Source organism: Rhinopithecus roxellana, chromosome 4 (genome assembly GCF_007565055.1).
Source record: "Rhinopithecus roxellana isolate Shanxi Qingling chromosome 4, ASM756505v1, whole genome shotgun sequence".
NCBI classification, from domain to species: Eukaryota; Metazoa; Chordata; class Mammalia; order Primates; family Cercopithecidae; genus Rhinopithecus; species Rhinopithecus roxellana.
Window position 1 is genome coordinate 38,728,434 of NC_044552.1, and position 22,726 is coordinate 38,751,159.

General features: G+C 39.7%; 1 protein-coding gene across 5 annotated transcripts in view; it reads right to left on the reverse strand.

Annotated features, from left to right (window-relative positions):
• The window catches only part of SUPT3H (SPT3 homolog, SAGA and STAGA complex component), a 549,180-nt gene that overhangs the window by 16,334 nt on the left and 510,120 nt on the right, over positions 1–22,726 (reverse strand). For 3 of the 5 annotated variants that reach the window (XM_010372540.2, XM_030928954.1, XM_010372541.2), the window contains one exon: positions 14,886–16,001. In XM_010372540.2, coding sequence (XP_010370842.1) covers positions 15,960–16,001 — 42 coding nt within the window. In that variant the 3' untranslated portion in view covers positions 14,886–15,959. Of the gene's footprint in view, positions 1–11,825; positions 12,020–14,885; positions 16,002–22,726 lie in introns of those variants that run through there. The other 2 variants (XR_004056849.1, XR_004056848.1) reach the window with 2 other exon arrangements.

Below are 22,726 nucleotides of genomic sequence, written 5' to 3' on the forward strand. Positions count from 1 at the left end.
GAATTATTCCATTTAATATGCCATTCTAGAAGATATAAAAAAATGATAGTGACAGAAATAGGCTGCCAGGGGTTAGTGATGAGGTGGGGGAATCAGTTACAAAGGAACATGAAAAAACTGTTTTGGGTTCTTTAATGTTTATTGTGATGGTGATTACACAGCTGTTCATTTGTCAAAAGTCACTAAATTATGCTGTACATATAAAAAGGGTTTATCACTATATGCAAACTAGATCAGACTAAGCATTTTATTTTGAAAAGAAATAAGAGTGGTGATTCATGCCTATAATCCCAGTACTTTGGGAGGCTGAGGCAGGAGGACGGTTTGAATCCAGGAGTTTGAGATAGGCCTGAGTAACACAGTGAGACCTTGTCTCTACAGAAAGAAAAAAAAAATGCTGGGCATGGTGGCATGTGCTTTGTAGTCCCAGCTACTCAGGAGGCTGAGGAGGGAGGATTGCTTGAGCCCAGGAGCTGTGATCATGCCAGTGCACTTCAGCCTGGGTGACACAGCAAGACCCTTAAAAAAAAAAAAAAAGAGAAAAGGAAATATATCGTTTCTATGTGCCCTATCTAAAGAACTTCTGCAACATATGAAGTCATAAATAACACATGATTTTTTAATAAAAATGCTACCTGGAGCTGTGGTAAAAAGAACATTTGAGCAGTGGTGAAACAGATATATCAAAATAGGCTGGGCACAGTGGCTCACACCTGTAATCCCAACACTTTGGGAAGCCAAGGTGGGCAGATCACTTGAGCTCAGGAGTTCAAGACCAGCCTGGGCAACATGGTGAAACCCTGTCTCTACCAAAAAAATATTAGCCAGGCATGGTGGCATGCGTCTGTGGTCTCACCTATTCAGGAGACTGAGGTGGGAGGATCATTTGAGCCCAGGAGGCAGAGGTTGTGGTGAGCCAGGATCACGCCACTGTACTCCAGTCTAGGTAACTCCAGTCTAGGTAACAGAGTGAGACCCCCATCTCAAAAAGAAAAAAAGATACATCAAATAAAATTTGACGTAATATTACTGAAACCTATGACATCACAACTAATTTCTGGTTGTAGTGGACAAATTTCTTATTTTGTTGGAGATGCACTGTGATTTAGAAAGTATTAAAATGCAAAAATGTTTTTTAAAAGAGTTATGTTGAAAAACACAGTTGAAGAAGTTCAGAAGTCTTTGGAAAGTCAAGGGGAAGCTGAATGTTGACATACGAAGATGACGAGCCAGGACAGAAGTGAAAAGGAAAAGCTAAAGGCTGGAGAAGAACCAGAGAGTATAATAACATGGGTATAGCAAATTCTATAGCAAATTCTGCAAGAATTTGCAGAATTAAGTACTGATCATTCATTTATGCAATACTGACTCAACATGTATTATGTGTCAGGCACTGTTCTAAGTGCTGGGATACAGCAGTAGACAAAACAGACCATGATCCTTAATTGCAGGGTCTGTATTCTAGAGGGAGAACACAGTAACAAAATAAACAGATCTATGAAATGGTATTTTAGAAGACAGTAAGTGTTAGAGTGAAAAAGAAAGCAAGGAAAGGGATATGATGTGCTAGGTCAGGGGTTGGGGTCTCAATATTTAAAAGGGTGGTCAGAGAAGGTCTTATAGAGACAGTGGTTTATGTTTTCTTGAGACAGGGTCTGGCTGTGTTGCCCAGGCTGGAGTGCAATGGCACGATCCTAACTCACTGCTGCCTTGAACTCCTGGGCTCAAGTGATTCTCCTGCCTCAGCCTTCCCATTAGCTGGGACTACAGGAGTGTGCCACTGTGCCTGGCTAGTTTTTAAATTTTTTGTAGAGACTGGGTCTTGCTCTGTTGCCCAGGCTGGTCTCCAATTCTTCGCCTCAAGCAATCCTCCCACTTTGGCCTTCTAAAGTTCTGGGATTACAGGCGTGAGCCACTGTGCCCAGTCTGAGAAAGTAACATGATATTTCATGTATGACTTGAAGAAGGTAAGGTAGCCATGAGGGCAGCTTTTTACGGTGGATGCTTCTAAACACTGAGTACTCACGGTGTGCGCAGCTAACATCCATCTACTTCATTGAGACCCATTTTGCTTCCATTGAAATGATATTCAAATATACCATTAATGTGATAATTGGTTATGACTGCTGATAAAAATGATTTATAGAATAAATATAATCTTCATTTCAACTGAGCAAGAAAAAAATTGAGATCCAACAGAAAGAAAACCACATACCTCACTTTTATTTTAACTACTACTACCCCTCTCTCTGAAACCTGCCTCTCTTTCAATTTTCATTATATGTGATTTTGGGAATGCTGAACTTACTTTTTTAGTATCATTAGCTGGGAAAGGGGGTTAGAAAGAGCAGGAGGAAATAGCCTATCCATATGAAAACAATAATCACATAATATTTATTATCTGGGATTGAAATGTTTCAAATAGGCAAAGCAATAAAATGTCAGGAAAAGCAAAACTTCCTAATGTTAAAAATATCATAAATTTTTCCCAAAATAAGACATATGAAAAAAGTTCCAGTGATACTTTATGTCAAAGGAAGAAAAAAACCCTTAAATCTACATTAAAGCTGCCTGAAATCTTCAGAAGGTACAATCTACTCACCATTGGAGAACTGAGGAGACAATGGCAATTATGATAAAGTACAGAAAGCAACAATTACCTTTTTTTTGAGCTTGAGAATAACTTTTTAACATAAATTCACGGATCCCTGCATTTTGGCTTTTTGCTGTCTATTAAGTTTTAAAAAAGGTAATGTCAAAAAGCTAGCAGGATTTCAGTATCACTTTAAAGTGATTTTACATTTTATAATTACAATGGGACGTACGTATATATTTATTAATAAAAGAGTAGCGCTTATATGGGCAAAATACGCTTTATTGAAACTACACATAATTTAGGTGGGCTCATGAACCCCTTTCTATAATTCCACAGTTCCCCTCAGGCTCACTATTTGGGGCCTGCAGACTACATGCTGATTACTTGATTTTCACAGGTGTCAAATAAGATTTCTGAGGGAATGGCTATAAAGAGAAGAGACATTTTAATTTCAAGCTACTCTTTGGAGTAGCTTCCAGTTCACAAAATGTTATTTTTCGTCTAAATAGATCTTTATATTTGCTTTAAGTTCAGTGGACATGTTATTCCATTACCTTTAGGGAAATTTGATCCTAAAAGGCTCATTGTCTTTACAGTGAACCAGTGGAAGAACTGGTAGGTTTTCAAAAATGGACTATATACAAAAATAGTCCTACTAGTTTGTAATTCTTTTTCAAGATTGTATAGATTCAGATGGAACTCAAAGGTTCTTAGGTCTTAGTAGTGCAAAGTAATGCAAATATGATTAAGGTCATCTGTTTATGAGGTCCTCAACCCCTTCACACAAGACTGATGTCACAGTGACCTACTCATAAAGGCCACAAGAAAGCTGATGCATGAGGTGCTTTAAATTGGTTTCTCTGAGACATTGTCTTTTTTTTTTTTTTATTATTATACTTCATGTTCTAGGGTACATGTGCACAACGTGCAGGTTTGTTACATATGTATACATGTGCCATGTTGGTGTGCTGCACCCATTAACTCGTCATTACATTAGGTATATCTCCTAATGCTATCCCTCCCCCCTCCTCCCACCCCACAACAGGCCCCGGTGTGTGATGTTCCCCTTCCTGTGTCCAAGTGTTCTCATTGTTCAATTCCCACCTGAGTGAGAACATGTGGTGTTTGGTTTTCTGTTATTGCGCTAGTTTGCTGAGAATGATGGTTTCCAGCTGCATCCACATCCCTACAAGGGACATGAACTCATCCTTTTTTATGGCTGCATAGTATTCCATGGTGAACACGCGCCACATTTTCTTAATCCAGTCTGTCATTGATGGACATTTGGGTTGGTTCCAAGTCTTTGCTATTGTGAATAGTGCCGCAATAAACATACATGTGTATGTGTGTTTATAGCAGCAAGATTTATAATCCTTTGGGTATATACCCAGTAATGGGATGGCTGGGTCAAATGGTATTTCTAGTTCTAGATCCTTGAGGAATCGCCACACTGTCTTCCACAATGGTTGAACTAGTTTACAATCCCACCAACAGTGTAAAAGTGTTCCTATTTCTCCACATCCTCTCCAGCACCTGTTGTTTCCTGACTTTTTAATGATTGCCATTCTAACTGGTGTGAGATGGTATCTCATTGTGGTTTTGATTTGCATTTCCCTGATGACCAGTGATGATGAGCATTTTTTCAAGTGTCTGTTGGCTGCATAAATGTCTTCTTCTGAGAAGTGTCTGTTCATATCCTTTGCCCACTTTTTGATGGGCTTGTTTTTTTCCTGTAAATTTGTTTGAGTTCTTTGTAGGTTCTGGATATTAGCCCTCTGTCAGATGAGTAGACTGCAAAAATTTTCTCCCATTCTGTAGGTTGCCTGTTCAACCTGATGGTAGTTTCTTTTGCTGTGCAGAAGCTCTTTAGTTTAATGAGATCCCATTTGTCAATTTTGGTTTCTGTTGCCATTGCTTTTGGTGTTTTATACATGAAGTCCTTGCCCATGCCTATTTCCTGAATGGTATGGCCTAGGTTTTCTTCTAGGGTTTTTATGGTTTTATGCAATCATGTCATCTGCAAACAGGGACAATTTGACTTCCTTTTTTCCTAACTGAATATCCTTTATTTCTTTCTCTTGCCTGATTGCCCTGGCCAGAACTTCCAACACTGTTGAATAGGAGTGGTGAGAGAGGGCATCCCTGTCTTGTGCCAGTTTTCAAGGGGAATGCTTCCAGATTTTGCCCATTCAGTATGATACTCGCTGTGGGTTTGTCATAAATAGCTCTTATTATTTTGAGATGCATTCCATCAATACCAAATTTATTGAGAGAGTTTAGCATGAAGGGCTGTTGAATTTTTTCAAAGGCTTTTTCTGCATCTATTGAGATAATCATGTGGTTTTTGTCTTTGGTTCTGTTTATATGCTGGATTATGTTTATTGATTTGTGTATATGGAACCAGCCTTGCATCCCAGGGATGAAGCCCACTTGAACGTGGTGGATAAGCTTTTTGATGTGCTGCTGGATTCGGTTTGTCAGTAGTTTATTGAGGATTTTTGCATTGATGTTCATCAGGAATATTAGTCCAAAATTCTCTTTTTTTGTTGTGTCTCTGCCAGGCTTTGGTATCAGGATGATGTGGGCCTCATAAAATGAGTTAGGGAGGATTCCCTCTTTTTCTATTGATTGGAATAGTTTCAGAAGGAATGGTACCAGCTCCTCCTTGTACCTCTGGTGGAATTTGGCTGTGAATCCATCTGGTCCTGCTATTAATTATTGCCTCAATTTCAGAGCCTGTTATTGGTCTATTCAGGGATTCAACTTCTTCCTGGTTTAGTCTTGGGAGGGTGTATGTGTCCAGGAATTTATCCATTTCTTCTAGATTTTCTAGTTTATTTGCATAGAGGTGTTTATAGTATTCTCTGATGGTAGTTTGTATTTCTGTGGGGTTGGTGGTGATATCCCCTTTATCATTTTTTATTGCATCTATTTGATTCTGCTCTCTTTTCTTCTTTATTAGTCTTGCTAGTGGTCCATCAATTTTGTTGATCTTTTCAAAAAACCAACTCCTGGATTCACTGATTTTTTGAAGGGTTTTTTGTGTCTCTATCTCCTTCAGTTCTGCTCTGATCTTCGTTATTTCTTGCCTTCTGCTAGCTTTTGAAAGTGTTTGGTCTTGCTTCTCTAGTTCTTTTAATTGTGATGTTAGGGTGTCAATTTTAGATCTTTCCTGCTTTTTCTTGTGGACATTTGGTGCTATAAATTTCCCTCCACACACTGCTTTCAGTGTGTCCCGGAGATTCTGGTATGTTGCATCTTTGTTCTCATTGGTTTCAAAGAACATCTTTATTTCTGCCTTCATTTTGTTATGTACCCAGTAGTCATTCAGGAGCAGGTTGTTCAGTTTCTGTGTAGTTGAGTGGTTTTGAGTGAGTTTCTTAATCCTGGGTTCTAGTTTGATTGCACTGTGGTCTGAGAGTTTGTTATAGTTTCTGTTCTTTTACATTTGCTGAGAAGTACTTTACTTCCAACTATGTGGTCAATTTTGGAATAAGTGCGATGTGGTGCTGAGAAGAATGTATACTTTGTTGATTTGGGGTGGAGAGTTCTGTAAATGTCTATTAGGTCTGCTTGGTGCAGAGTTGAGTTCAATTCCTGGATACCCTTGTTAACTTTCTGTCTTGTTGATCTGTCTAATGTTGACAGTGGGGTGTTAAAGTCTCCCATTATTATTGTATGGGAGTCTAAGTCTCTTTGTGAGTCTCTTAGGACTTGCTTTATGAATCTGAGTGCTCCTGTATTGGGTGCATATATATTTAGGATAGTTAGCTCTTCTTGTTGCATTGATCCCTTTACCATTATGTAATGGCCTTCTTTGTCTTTTTTGATCTTTGTTGGTTGGTTTAAAGTCTGTTTTATCAGAGACTAGGATTGCAACCCCTGCCTTTTTTTGTTTTCCATTTGCTTGGTAGATCTTCCTCCATCCCTTTATTTTGAGCCTATGTGTGTCTCTGCACGTGAGATGAGTCTCCTGACTCCAGTAAACCGATGGGTCTTGACTCTTTATCCAATTTGCCAGTCTGTGTCTTTTAATTGGAGCATTTAGCCCATTTACATTTAAGGTTAATATTGTTTTGTGTGAAATTGATCCTGTCATTATGATGGTAGCTGGTTATTTTGCTTGTTAGATGATGCAATTTCTTCCTAGCATCGATGGTCTTTACATTTTGGCATGTTTTTGCAGTGGTTGGTACTGGTTGTTCCTTTCCATGTTTAGTGCTTCCTTCAGGAACTCATGTAGGGCAGGCCTGGTGTTGACAAAATCTCTCAGTATTTGCTTGTTTGTAAAGGATTTTATTTCTCCTTCACTTATGAAACTTAGCTTGGCTGGATATGAAATTCTGGGTTGAAAATTCTTTTCTTTAAGAATGTTGAATATTGGCCCCCACTCTCTTCTGGCCTGTAGTTTCTGCCGAGAGATCTGCTGTTAGTCTGACGGGCTTCCCTTTGTGGGTAACCCGACCTTTCTCTCTGGCTGCCCTTAAGATTTTTTCCTTCATTTCAACTTTGGTGAATCTGACAATTATGTGTCTTGGAGTTGCTCTTCTTGAGGAGTATCTTTGTGGCGTTCTCTGTATTTCCAGAATTTGAATGTTGGCCTGCCTTGCTAGGTTGGGGAAGTTCTCCGGGATAATATCCTGCAGAGTGTTTTCCAAGTTGATTCCATTCTCCCTGTCACTTTCAGGTACACCAATCAGACGCAGATTTCATCTTTTCACATAGTCCCATATTTTTTGGAGGCTTTGTTCATTTCTTTTTACTCTTTTTTCTCTAAACTTCTTTTCTCGCTTCATTTCGTTCATTTGATCTTCAACCACTGATACGGTTTCTTCCAGTTGATCGAGTATGTTACTGAAGCTTGTGCATTTGTCACGTAGTTCTCATGTCACAATTTTCAGCTCTATCAGGTCATTTAAGGACTTCTCTACATTGGTTATTCTAGTTAGTCATTCGTCAAATCTCTTTTCAAGGTTTTTAGCTTCTTTGCAATGGGTTTGAACTTCCTCCTTTAGCTCGGAGAAGTTTGATAATCTGAAGCCTTCTTCTCTCAACTCATCAAAGTCATTCTCTGTCCAGCTCTGTTCTGTTGCTGGCAAGGAGCTGCGTTACTTTGGAGGGGGAGAGGCGCTCTGATTTTTAGGATTTTCAGCTTTTCTGCACTGCTTTTCCCCCATCTTTTTGGTTTTATCTACCTTTGGTGATGTACAGATGGGGTTTTGGTGTGGATGTCCTTTTTCCTTATTAGTTTTCCTTCTAACAGTCAGGACCCTCAGCTGCAGGTCTGTTGGAATTTGCTCGAGGTCCACTCCAGACCCTGTTTGCCTGGGTATCAGCAGCAGAGGCTGCAGAAGAGTGAATATTGCTGAATAGCAAATGTTGCTGCCTGATTGTTCCTCTGGAAGGTTTGTCTCAGAGGGGTACCCAGCTGTGTGAGGTGTGAGGTGTCAGTCTGCCCCTAGTTGAGAGTGTCTCCCAGTTAGGCTACTCGGGGGTCAGGGACCCAACTGAACAGACAGTCTGTCCATTCTCAGATCTCAAACTCCTTGCTGGGAGAACCACTATTTTCTTCAAAGCTGTCAGATAGGGACATTTGAATCTACAAAGGTTTCTGCTGCCTTTTGTTTGGCTACGCCCTGTCCCCAGAGGTGGAGTCTACGGAGGCAGGCAGGTCTCCTTGAGCTGTGGTGGGCTCCACCCAGTTTGAGCTTCCCGGCTGCTTTGTTTACCTACTCAAGCCTCAGCAATGGCGGGTGCCCCTACCCCAGTCTCACTGCCGCCTTGCAGTTAGATCTCAGACTGCTGTGCTAGCAATGAGGGAGGCTCCGTGGGCATGGGACCCTCTGAGCTAGGCACGGGATATAATCTCCTGGTGTGTTGTTTGCTAAGACCCTTGGTAAAGCACAGTACTAGGGTGGGAGTGACCCGATTTTCCAGGTGTTGTGTGTCACGGTTTCCCTTGGCTAGGAAAGGGAATTCCCTTCCCCCTTGTGCTTCCCGGGTAAGGCGATGCCTCTCCCTGCTTCAGCTCTCGCTTGGTGGGCTGCACCCACTGTCCGACACGCCCCAGTGAGATGAACCTGGTGCCTCAGTTGGAAATGCAGAAATCACCCATCTTCTGTGTCGCTCACGCGGGGAGCTGGAGGCTGGAGCTGTTCCTATTTGGCCATCTTGGAACCACCCCCGAGCTATTGTCTTTAAGAAAAAGGTTGTGGTCATCTAAAGTTCATGAGCTGTGTAGTCAAATAAGTGAAACAAGAATTGATGAGATTAAACAAAGATTTTTAAAAAAGGATTCTGAGCTCACGTTTAAATGCATTTTTTTGGCTGGGCGCAGTGGCTCACACCTGTAATTCTAGCCCTTTGGGAGGCCGAGGCAGGTGTATTACTTGAGGTGAGGAGTTCAAGACCAGCCTGGCCAACATGGTGAAACCCTTTTTCTACTAAAAATACAAAAATTAGCTGCATGTGGTGGTGCATGCTTGTAATCCCAGCTACTCTGGAGGCTGAGACAGGAGGATTGCTTGAACCCGGGAAGCAGAGGTTGCAGTGAGCCACTTCAGCCTGGGCAACAGAGTGAGACTCCATTAAAAAAAAAAAAAAGCATTTCTTTTTCTATCAACCAAACCACAAATGTTTATGAGTATCTGTGTATGTGAGAATGACAAAGAGGTGTCAATTCAAGACTTGCCCTCAAATTCTTAATCTGGCGCAGTCTAAAGGCACATGGACAGATGATCAGGGACACTAAATAGGAAGCACAGAGAACAAGAAGGGCTTAAAGAGTTCAGGGGAAGCAAAGGGTGCTGTGTGCTGAGACAGGCAGGAAACTTTGTGGGAAAGAGCTAGGGAAGGAGACCACCATAAAAACCTAGGAAAGAAGAGGCAGATTGATTTTGCATACTGCTAACAGAAACACATGACCTTCTACGCATTGCTGTGGAAGGGCTCCCAGGAGACCTCATCTTCACATAGGCCACATAGCCATACCTAGGCCATAGGGACCTTTTCCTGTGATCGTCACAGGAAATAGCCAGACAGCCACTCTTGTGAGGAGCTGCCACAGGTAGTTTCGCATCTGCTTCCCTAGTTCTGGTAAGGCAAAGGTCTTTCCACCTCAACCCCCTTTGGGATGTGAATGCAAGCTATAAAACTGCGTGGCTGGCCAGGCACGGTGGCTCACGCCTGTAATCCCAGCAGTTTGGGAGGCCGAGGCGGGTGGATTGCCTGAGGTCAGGAGTTCGAGACCAACTTGACCAACATAGTAAAACCCCCATCTCTACTAAAAACACAAAAAATTAGCTGAGTGTGGTGGCATGCGCCTGTAATCCCAGCTACTCAAGAGGCTGAGGCAGGAGGATCGCTTGAACCCGGGAAGTGGGGGTTGCAGTGAGACAAGACCACACCACTGCACTCCAGCCTGGGCAACAAGAGTGAAACTCGGCCGGGCGCGGTGGCTCAAGCCTGTAATCCCAGCACTTTGGGAGGCCGAGACGGGTGGATCACGAGGTCAGGAGATCGGGACCATCCTGGCTAACACGGTGAAACCCCGTCTCTACTAAAAATACAAAAAAAAAAAAAAAAAAAAACTAGCCAGGCGAGGTGGTGGGCGCCTGTAGTCCCAGCTACTCCGGAGGCTGAGGCAGGAGAATAGCGTAAACCCGGGAGGCGGAGCTTGCAGTGAGCTGAGATCCGGCCACTGCACTCCAGTCTAGGCGACAAAGCGAGACTCCGTCTCAAAAAAAAAAAAAAAAGAGTGAAACTCTGTCTCAAAAACAAACAAACAAAAAACAAAAAAACCAAAAAACTGCTTGGCTGTGGTTTAGAGTTGGCTCCTCCATGACATGGTAACCCTCCACTCACTCACATCTTCTGTCAACTCGCCCCTCTGGCTTGGTATCTTCCTGTGGGATTAGGAACATGGGAAGTTGACACTGTGCCAATCTTGCTTATGTAGCTGTGTAACAAACTGTCTAAAGCCATTTGGGCTCACTGTCTCCTTACAGGCCAAACCTATGGAAGTGTGGCAAGCCAATCCATCAGCTGTAGTAGTTGCTGCTGCTTGGTGTCTGCTTGCTTGACTGACTGATATGTTTAGGTCAGGGAGGGGTGACAAGAAGTGGCCAATGCATTGGCAGGTGAACTAACTTTTCCCAAGTGAAGCAGCTGGAAGATGCAATTAAAACCATTCAGAAATAGCTGGGTGCGGTGGCTTGTGCCTGTAGTCCCAGCTAATCAGGAGGCTGAGGTGGGAGGACTGCTTGCACCTAGGAGCTGGAGACCAGCCTGAGTGATATAGGGAGACCCCATCTTAAAAAAAAAAATTCAGAAAAGTTGTAGCACAGGCTGGTGCAGTTATTTGGAATCTTAAAGGACATAATTCAGAAGGTGGCTTGTCCTGAGGCAGAACAAACATAGGGTTGAATTAAAGAAGCTCTGGCTGGGTGTGGTGGCTCATGCCTGTAATCCCAGCATTTTGGGAGGCCAAGGTGGGAGGATCACTTGAGACTAAGAGTTTGAGATCAGCCTGGGCAACAAAGAGAGACCTGACTCTTTCTCTTTAAAAAAACTGCTGCTAACTACTGAGTCGAATGGAAAACTATCCTTTGTAATTCAAATTGTGCACGGTAGCTTTTTTCCACTTTCCTATTTATCTCCATACATTACCTTTCCCCCGGACCTGCCTCACACACAAACATGTCAGGCTGGGAAAAAGTATGACTACTATATAATTAATGAATTAATGAGCAAGTCTTTAAAAGGGTCATTTATTTAAAGTTTCAGGGCATTGCCATATGGACTTCTGTATCTGCCACTGCAAACACATGTAAACAAGATGGGAATTATTTTACAACATGGATAAATACCTTGTATGAAAGCATGAAACAGTAGCCTGTGTAAAATAGAGCCTTCTGGGGAAATCTGGTTTTCAGAAAGGAGAGAAGCTTTGTATACATGGATCTCTGAGGAAGTTTTTCCCATAATTTGTATAGGGAATTTTAGTATATTCATTGATTATATACATTTCTCTTAAGGCTTAAGACATTATTAAAAACTTGGCATGATCCTATATAGTTATATTCTATTATACATGATATGATATTCTATTATATACGTAATACTTGGCATTAGAGAAGGAATGTTAAGTTAGAATACAGTTTTCTTGCAATCAAATTTTCTGGTTCTGAGAAGTGCTTCTAGGTTCAAGGTCAGGCAGCAATTCTCTTTCATATGTTCTCAGAAATCTCTACTCCAGTACAGTCCACGTTGTGTAACAGTGGTTAATAGCATGAGCTTTGGGATCAAAGTGCTGGGTACAAATGCCAGCTACACCTTGGGTAATTCTGCATAAGACATTTAAGCTGCTGTTCCTCAGTTTCCTCTCTCCTGCCTGTGGGCAACAGGGCATATCTGGTAGTGGGGCTGTGAGTATTAAATGAGATAAATCATACAAACTGCTTAGTTCACAGGGTAGCACATGGTGTGCTATAATTATTATGTCATAACTTATTAACATACACAATATATCATCATTTTTGATAGCAAGTAGAGTATTACCTGGTATAAGTAAAACTATATTTTGATCATCTTGAGCCTTGCCTTTTTTTTTTTTTTTCTATCTTTACCCTCCTTTGAAAAAAATGAGCATAGTGAATATTGGGTGGTGATGAGCAGAAAAGGGATCATGAACACAATGCTGTACAGGTAATCACAGTGGCTCCCAACAATGAAATATGTATGTGGCGTTCTTGTGACTTTGCAGGAATTGTTTGCTTTAAAATATGCTTCAGTTGCCGAAACTTCCATGACTTATGACAGCTTGAATACCTACTATCTTGTTCAGAAAACAAACGCAAGTCTCTTTCTTTAGGTACCATGGTATCAGTATCCGACTTACAACACTTGAGACTTACTTTAAGAGATACGACTTTCTAATATTTGCGTTTTTAACGACATCTGGCCCTTATTTAACCATCACGTTTACATCCAATTCCTGCAGGCATAGTTTTGTTGTTTAAGCTTGGCTAGATGCCCTCTGCAGAAAGCCTTTGCTTTAATGAACCACAATTCCACAAAAAACTGCTAGAGTTCCCTGCTCTCTTCTCACCCCTGCCACTGTACAACAATAGCATGTAAAGTTTCATCTTGAATTTCAAATAAGAAGGTAAAAATAAGAAACTATGTTGCTGGAGAATTAGCTTTATGTAGTGGCCATTACTATGACATATTCAACTTGATGCCCTTAGATTATTTGCAGAAGTGTTTATGTACTACGAAATGTTCGGCCAGAGCATACAGGAAATCGTAAAATATTTTATGAGATGTATACACGGTTGATGGTAGAATTTTAAATGTAGCCTGGAAAGGTTCTATCCAAATTCCAGGGGGGCAGATGACAGAATATGTTCTCTTTAGTGATTCCGTTTTACACAAGAGGTTATATGAACTGGATAGCATTGTTTGATTTAAGAACTATGTAAAAAAATTCATAAAATTAAACTTTAGAATTCTAAACAAGTAAATGTGCTGTCTTTCAGACCAAGAATCACCAGTTATGTTTATTTGTCTTCTACATGGTAAAAGCATTAGACATGGCTTGTTTATTATTTTGTAAAAAGAAAGAACAGCAATAAATGAAGGGTTCTCCCCAGATACAGGAATTATATACACCATTTAAAAATATTTGTGCTTCTGATGGTTTTCCAATAAAAAGTCTTGGTTTTAAAACTGAAACAGTATTTTTGAATCACAACTATTACAATATAAGAAGGCAGGAAAGCTAATGACATAACCTCTAAATGGCACGTTCAGAAAGTCATACTTCCAAATTTAGGTGAAGGGAGAAATATTTCTACTTTCTTTACCCTTAAATCTAAGAAGCGGTATCAAGAGAGGCTATTTATTTACTGGCTTATTTATTTTCAAATTCAGTCTCTAAAATACAAGGGACAAAAAAACAGAAATTAGCTTTGTATATTCCCTTTTGACTTAGAGTTAAGCCTGATGTGTAAGATAATAGACTGTTTACTTAATACCACAGTCACATTGAAGATTTTACTATATAAACGTATGCTTTAGGATGTATCCATAATTAGTATAGTTTTTAAATAAATTGACATTGTTGTCAAGGATAAATATACCATAAAACCCCAACATGTCTTAGTAATATTCTTATGCTAACCCAGTATGGCAGAAAATACTTTATAATACCAGACTGAAAATTAGGGACCATCGATTCTTGTCTCTGTTCTGTCACTACCATTATTGAGTGATCTTAGGAAAGTCCCTTTCCCTCTCTAGGCCTTGGTTCTTCCATCTGTAAGATCAGCAGCTGTTCTCAATGATCTCTAAAACTGTCTTCTGCTCTAACATTACAATTATTGAGAACATAATTTATTGAAGTCAAGTTTTCTTAAACGTTTCTTCTGTAAATTTTCCTTTATTTATTTCTATAGTCACTGCTGAAGGAAATTTTATTTCACTTCAAATTTAATATTGTGCAAAGAGTCAGAGAAAGAACCTAAGTATAAAAAATAGAAAAAGAAATGAAAAATATTGAGCAATTATGGGGACATGTAGGCTGGTTTAGGACAGACATAAATGACCTTGCTTTATTCTAAATTCAGCTTACTGGCTTATGATGAAAAATGAAAGGTTATTATATGAACTTGGCAAAACCAGATTTTATAAATAATTACCTGTCAGACTGTTCAAGATAGACAAACATACGCCAGACCAACAAAAACACAGACCTGTCATATTTCTGAGAGAAATGTACGTTGAGTCTTCCTTCTCTGGGACTATAAGGAGATCAGGTAGAATAAAACGAAGGAAAAAAACCCAAACCCTGTATTTTCTGCCTTGTGTGTACTTTCAAATGTATAATGTGGGAAAGAAGGAATTTTGATGTGATAAATTAGCCCCCGAAAATTTTATACCATCTATAAGCATGGCAGATCAAAACCAAATACAATAAATGCTATCGTTTAAAAGTTAGCATGTTTACTGCAAGCTTATAATTTCCCATGATTATGGATGACAAGGAAAATAAGAATGATGATAAAAATAAATGTTTAATCATACATTTTAACAAGCATAGATGGAACATCAAAACCCTTTGGGAATATTTTGATATTATATATCTGTGATTTTGTTTCTGAAATTCAAATTTTTTCTAAAAAGATTAACATAGAGCAGGTAAATGACAGTTAACACATGTAAATAATGTGGCATAATCATATTAACAGAGACTCATAATGCTTTGGCCACAAGAAAAAGATCTTTCATATTTCTCATTTCTGTTTTTATTCTTTAGAGAGAGTGTTTCAAGTGTGTGTAAAATCCATGATAAAAGTAAAATTATACAAAACTCCCACAGAATTAAAGAAATAACTTTCTTTTCTTGCAACTGAAATTTCATCAGGAACTGTACACTTACATCTGCTATATTTTTGTTTGTTCCGAGGAGTTACGGTTCCTCATTTACTGGAGAAAGTATAGATGCCAGAAGGGTAGCGTGGCTGCTAACAGCAAGAAATTACCCAGCCCACATTTCCAGTCTAGGTGTGGTAGTGCTTGGAAGGGAGGAAGCAAGAAATCACTCTGCTCTTCTACTAATTCTGAATACTTGGCTTCTAAATGTGTATGGCATGTGCAGGAGTGGTGGGTCTGGGGATTGGAGGAACAGGAAAAGGAGGGAAATGAAGATGGAGGAAGAGGTTCTGTGTGAGGAAAAACACACATGAAAGGCAGATGGCAGGAAGTTGGGACGAAGGCAGTGAAAATGACACATACTGTAAGTGGAGTGAAGGGAAAGGAGGTGGGAACAGGTGATTTAGCAGGTCTGTTAAATCTTTGATTACTGTAAGTTTATAAAGTAGATAGCTGTCAATAAAATACATATAGTCAACAAATGTTGGAAAGTCAAGTTGATGGTTAGGGAAGGCGAAAACTCACTGTCCTTTTAATTTTGTTTCCTTGTTCCAAACCTGGATTATAAAATGTATCAAATAAAACACTGACAAAAGACTGGACCGGGGCAACCACTACTTTTAAGATATGTGAACTGAGGGCAGTAAATCTACTCAAATTAAAATTTCAAAATTGTGTGATCTGCATTCTTGTCCACCTACACACTATCCTAAACATCCTGCCATTAATTAGCTGAACAGCCCATCTAGTAAACAAGACTGATGGTTGAGTGGCTGGAAAAGAGCAGGAGTCAGCAAGTTGGTAGTCACAACAAACCAGCCCACTCCCTCAGATAAAAGAAAGGTAAATTTGTATTTTATTTTGTTCACAAGAAATCACCTTAATATAACACTGCCTTTCCTGTTGTTGCGGGCACATCACAGTTGTCACATCAGCAGGCTAGAAAAGCCATCCCATTCCTGCGGTAGGCATTCTGTCAAGAAAAAGAAATCTGCAATGAATTATCACATCAAGTCAAACAAGGAAAGGAGGCAAAAAGCAAGCAGAGCCTTCTTCCTGTTTTGTAGACTCTGCTGGCTACAATCTAATAGAATGCTTAATCTGAATATTTCTGGTGGCAAAACTATAGCAACCATTCTGTCTGTTAAAAAGTCGGTGTGTTGGCCGGGCGCGGTGGCTCAAGCCTGTAATCCCAGCACTTTGGGAGGCCGAGACGGGCGGATCACGAGGTCAGGAGATCGAGACCATCCTGGCTAATACGGTGAAACCCTGTCTCTACTTAAAAATACAAAAAACTAGCCGGGCGACGAGGCGGGCGCCTGTAGTCCCAGCTACTCGGGAGGCTGAGGCAGGAGAATGGCGTAAACTCGGGAGGCGGAGCTTGCAGTGAGCTGAGATCCGGCCACTGCACTCCAGCCTGGGTGGCAGAGCAAGACTCCGTCTCAAAAAAAAAAAAAAAAAAAAAAAGTCGGTGTGGTTAGCGAGTGGTTAGTGATTCTATTTTTGGGAATTAGGAGATACACAAAATAAGACATCCCATTTTGTTAACTGATTGGGCTTGGTTAGGCCAAAGAGAGGTATCGAATCTGTTTGTCTTTTATAAACATGTGTTCTCTATTCGACATGCTCAGGATCACTTCTAATTAAGTATCTTAATAATGTATAAATTACTGACTCATTACTGGCCCTTCCCAGGCCTAATTTATAGTCTGAGTGAAAAGCTATCGGAACGGACACTAATAGAGGCCTCTCCTCCCTGGTAAAATATGATTATCTCAAAGGAGTTCTGTATTGTTCTGCATATCGTAGACAGTATCAAAAATGCAAATCTTAATTTTATATACATACCTGTACATACAGATGTACCCATGTATATGCATGCTGGGATAAAATACTCCCATAAAAGAAAGTGGGAAAATGGATTCTAAGTGCAAAAATATAATACGTTCCAGTAAGGAAAGAAAAATTGCATGCTTTTCACTCCAAGAGCTATATTTTGCATTTCAGTGTTGGGAGACCTGGACCACACAGGGTCTCTGTAACATCCTGAATCTCACCGTAAGACCCAGAGTGGAGAACTAAAATTCAGGACTTAGGAATAAAATTTCCCTTTCACTGGCACATTTTTCATCATTTAAACTAGTAACAGTCACATCCAGAGAATTCATAACCTTCAACTGGATGGAATTTTCCTACAATCTGTTTTCAGAAAAACAAAGGAAATCATAAAATTTCATGTTAGGGATTTTTTCCCCCTTAGGCTTATAATTCTGAAGCAGTTCTGGAGTCTGTATACTTCCAGCCCAATGAATTAACCTTGAACAGCCACAGCCATATTTTAAGAAATATAGAATAACCTTTTACAATCAAGATAATGCTGTGGAGGCAGTGAAATCTTCATCTTAAAAAAATAATTAAACCACATTAATAATTACACTATAAACGGAAAGTAGACTTAACCCTTTTAGAAAGACTTCCATCAACATGAGGTGAAACAAATACAGTTTTCTAGATAACCTTCTGTTAATCATAAAATTCAATTAACTTGAAAACCTTCTCTCCAAATATCCTGCTTAAGAAGATTTACTATGCTTGTAAGGCTTTGGCGCCCTGGCTGAAATTTCTTCGGTTAGTTATGCTGCTACGCAGTTCACTCCAGATCAGTGTAGCAGGGATGACAAAACAGTGGCACATTCCAAGTGTCATTCCTCAGTATTCTTTCTGTGAGCTTGTTCTGTACCATGGGGCTTTTTGTGTTGTACAACACTTCTGGATTGAAGAAAACATTCTAACAAGGACTAGAAAATTCCAACTCTACTTCCTAAAATTGTGCGCTATAGAACAGTGTTAAATGAATGCCTCAGAGAGCCACAAATAACTTGTAGGAATGCACAGGGTGTCTTCCCACAACCACAGGCAGGGGAGCCTCATCTGTGAAACAGCTCCTACCACCATGGCTGCCTTACAGAGGCTTATGCCAAGGTAATACTCTTAACTTCCTCACCCTGGTATTTTAAATTTTACAACCACAGTGACAATCTTTAACATAATGTACTATTTAAAGCACAGGGATGGTTTTATATGGAGTTAAATGGACCTAGGAGTAAGGCTGCATTCCTTCTAAAGATAGAGTGTTGAAGTGAGACTTGCTTGAGAAAGGAGGTTTTGGCTTAGAGGGAGACTGAGTCTTAGCTGGGTTCACCTGAGAAATAACCAGGTTTTAATGTTTTCAGATGGGGCAATATGAAATAGTTCTTGTTAGCATGGAAAAGGTCACTTTTGAAAGATCAATTCACCTTCACAGGTGATTTATCACTGCTTTGCAAACAATTAAAAGATTACAGGCGTATTTAATAACAGATCCTATGAGAAAACCAAAGTTTAGAGTTGACCCAGACTTCTGTGATGAGTTCTTCCTATTTTAATTCTAAAATAAAGAAGGAACAAACAAACATGTGTAATTAGTGAAGAGCAATTTCAGTAAACATATTCCCTAGGGTCCTCTATTTTGAGTCACTGCTTTTTCCTTTTGATGTACAAAGGATGTACGTTGTCTATGTAAGGCAATTATGGGAACGTCCCAACTTTGGCATGCTTTCCAGAGTAAGCAACTTTACAGGAAGATGGATGAAGACAACTCATCTTCACGTCAACTGTAAATTTCTCTCTATTTGTGTTGCAAATGTTGAAACTAAATTTAAACATTGCTTGGTGTGAGGGCCTTCCAGAGGCCACATTCTCATGGAATACTTCGTGTCCCACTTACTTTCTTCTGTCAGACCCTATGAATGATTCCCAGTTCTGTATCTTTACAGACACCCCTAGTTAGTAAAATCCAGGCTTTGACCAGAAACAGGACTTCCACCCACTACTGAAAGTTATAGATTAATCAATAACACAATCAGACCTCCCCAAAAAACTGGATTCTACATGCCTATATACTACTTAAGGTTTATTTCTGATTTAATAAAGTTCTGTTCTCCACATCAGTTGCTCCTTTGTGAATTTGCTGAAAAGTTCAGACATTTTAGTATCTCTTAAAGTTCACAGCAAAGACAATACTTAATGTTTTTAAGGCCCAATTAGTTCTAAAATTAGGAATTCATAGTTCCCAGGTTTTTTAAAATTGAGGACCCAATTTTGGACATTCATTTATAGCACCAAATTATGACCTGTGCCATTATATCAATCTACCTGGATAAGCAGATACAGATTTTACCTACTGCACTGGGTGGGCACTGGTGGGGTAATTAATTTCTAAGTGTGCACTTTTTAAAATGACTTTTTTTTTTTTTTTAACTTCATATGGACAAGCTAGAGAAAACATTTAAATCCCATCATGGTTTACTTCTGTTTTTTATGGGTTACCATAAATTGGTACATCTTAAGGGATACAAATGAATATTAAAAAGATAATATTTTTCTTAAGCAAAAGGACACATGCTACAAAACTTAATTTTGTAGTTCCAATTTAAATATTACTGTGTATTATTTTTGCCATTAGCCTAATTATTAGAACATTAACTATAAACACCAGTCTTTCTTCCAGTATAGACTTGTTTTATTCTATTACTTTTCCTGTTTCTCTTCTGCTTTCTCAAATCTTAAATAAACTAGCATAAGAATTTCACTGTAGTAAGTCCCAAACTCTCTTACGCATACTTTATTTCTCAAAGGCATAAGAAAGAGGTTTTGGTTCTATTGTCTGAATTCCTATAAATTTGCTTAATATGATTTTGGCAAATCTTTACTGAGTTCTTACTCTGTAAATCACTGTGTGCTTGGTGGTACAACAGGACACAAAGATAAATAGACAGTCCCTGGCTTCACTAAACTTCCAGTTTCACATTCAAGTTTTAACCACCACAAGTAAAATGCACTGAGAGGTCATTCTCAACGTGAGAAAGGAGGGAGAAAACAAAGCTTTTGGTTTTTTTGCTTCTAATCACAATATTTAATTTGAACTTACACTTTAGAAAGGCACGAGATTTGTCTATTTCTCAAAGTAGGGAGGGGCAAAGATTAAAAAATGCTGAGACACATGGTTTTATGGTTTATGAAATATTTTCATGTCTGTATCTAATTTGAGCCTTACCACAATTAGTAAAAGAGTAGATTTTGGATTTAAAACCCAGGGCCTGTGTTCTTTTCATTATACTACATTGTCTTACAATAAACAAAACAAACCAGACAGTCCCCTGCCCCAGTTCCACCCACAGCACTGTAGATACACATATTCTCTTAGTCCCAACAAACTCAGTTCTTGCTAAACATCACTTAAAGGGTAAATTACAATTTTATTTCAAATTTAAGCTAAATCAGCCAGGTACAATACTTCAGAGTACAGACATGGACCTTGAATCTAAATCATCCTCACTTTGGAGGCTTTCTCAACTACTGCTTATTTTCCAAACTAACTTTAAGAATAGTGTATAGTATAGAACATCGCACCCAAATCACTTGGGGAACTTTAAAAGATGCTGATGCTATAGCTCCAGTTCTTCAAAGCCAGTGGGTCTGAGTGGAGTTTAGGCTGTGGAACATTTTAGAAGTATCCCAGGTGCATAGTGAGAGTTGAGAACAGTGGTAAAATGGATGAGGAGACCATATTAACAGGACCCAGTAATGGTTTTGTCAATAAATGGAACATTTTCAGAATCTGTCATGATTATGGAGTAAATATTTCCTAATGGAAATTCTAATTTTGGCATTTAGCAAATTTAACATGGAAGAGGCAGAAATTGAAGTTTTCAGACTGTGGCTTTTACCCACAGCAGATGGGTTACCTATATCTCCATACTTTTAGGTTATCTGTAGACTAGGCATTGCTTTCCCCCCCGCAGATGCTGAGATGCCACTATTAGGAGCACAGTCTGTCTGACTGCCACAACATGTTTAATACTATAGTGAAAAAGGAATTTGGAACTAAGCCTGCTAAAGCAAGCTGAACAAACCCTTTACTAACATCTAGAATCAACAATAGAACTTTGGAATTGGAAAGTATCTTTGTGAATTCCTCTGGCCCATTCTTAATTTAACATGAAAAAACTAATGCCCAGAGAGTGACCTGTCCGCAGTCACATGAGGAAAAGCCCAGGATTCCTGACTCAGTTTAGGGCTTGTTGCAGATGGTTCTGATTCTGCCCAAAGCTATGTGTTTAGCTTCCCCAGCCTTAATGGGGAAAACAGATGCAGGGAAAGAAACAGTTTTTCTGGATAAAGAACAGCCCTTGGGAGCAGAACAAAAGTGAAGAAACTGGTGGTGGTGGCGGGAGAGGGTTAGGGGAGGGGGAAGGAAGGAACACAATTATGTCTGAAACAATATAGCTGAGCAGGTAGAGGTCAAGCCATTATAAGCTTTGAGTTCTACTTTGGGCTTTTCTGCTTTATGATTAGCCCTCCCCTGGAGAATCACTTAATTTTCCTGAGTGCCCAAAATAATAACACTGATAAATGAACAAAGCATCAAAATAAGATAAATATAGCTGAAAGGTTCTGTGGCAAATGTATGCATCTTTAGGACCTTCAAGGGGGTGATACACCATGTGTTTTCATGGAAGTCTTACTACGGCTACGCTCCGTGTCTGATTTTGCGCTGAGCAAATAACATGGCCTGCGTGGAGCTATTTGGAGTTGGCAAGTTTGGGTTAAATCCAGCAATAAAAGGGACAATAAAAAGATTTGGAGAATACATTCACCCTCTCCCAAACTACTGTTAACTCCTAATTAACTAAGTATAGATTATAGATGCTTTGTCTCTAGGATGATTTGTGGGCCACAGGAGCTGCCCTGTTACCAAGAGCCTGGGGGTTTTCCAAATTCTTCACATCCTGGGATGTGAGGGCACAGAGGGTTGAGGTTGAAGGGGATGAAGATGAGCACAGAGGGTTGAGGTTCTACACTGGCTTTGCTTTGCTGGGAGAAAAAGGTAGGGAGGCAGTGGAATAAACTAGAAGGAATAGGCTTTCACTAACTCTTACTTATTAACTTAACCTAAATGTCTGGTTTATTGGAATACTCAGTTGAGCCACAATTGGGAAAGTAGGTACATTTCTGAATTTCATGTATAAATGCTGTTTTGGTCAACGAAATTGTCCCCCTCTCTGTCCCACCACATTCCCAAGCTTTATAGTAAAAATCAGCCGTGCTTGTAACAGGCCTTTTTCAATCTCTCTTCTGGTAGAAGAGACTATGCCACATTGTCTCAAACTTAGGTTGTTTCATATTCTACTGCTTCCACATGTCCAAATTCAGCCCTGGCCTCTGGGAGGCCATTAGATTCCGAGTCTAAGCCCTCTCTTTTGCCTAAGATCCAGCCCTGGTCTCTGTGAGGTCATTAGATTCTGAGTCTAAGCTCTCCATTTGCCTAAGAACATGACCATGCCCTGAAAGACATATTGTTTTGCTTTAATACTATAAATCTTGGAAGCTCAGGAGTTTCATATGAAAGCTATGCAATCGCTTTTTAAAAGATAAAATATGCCCCTTTCTTTGCTGGCCTTGTGTCTGCGTGTGGGCAAGATACTTAATTATAATGAATAAAGCCGAATGGTAGTCTAAGACTCTTAGAATCAAAGTGGGAATCATGGCTGAATTTCATTAGCAAACATAAATAAAATAGGCACATCTTGTTTGCACCATGCCATGTGACTTTTCTCCTTTTGATAATTTCATTCTAACTCTGATATTTCAGAGGAT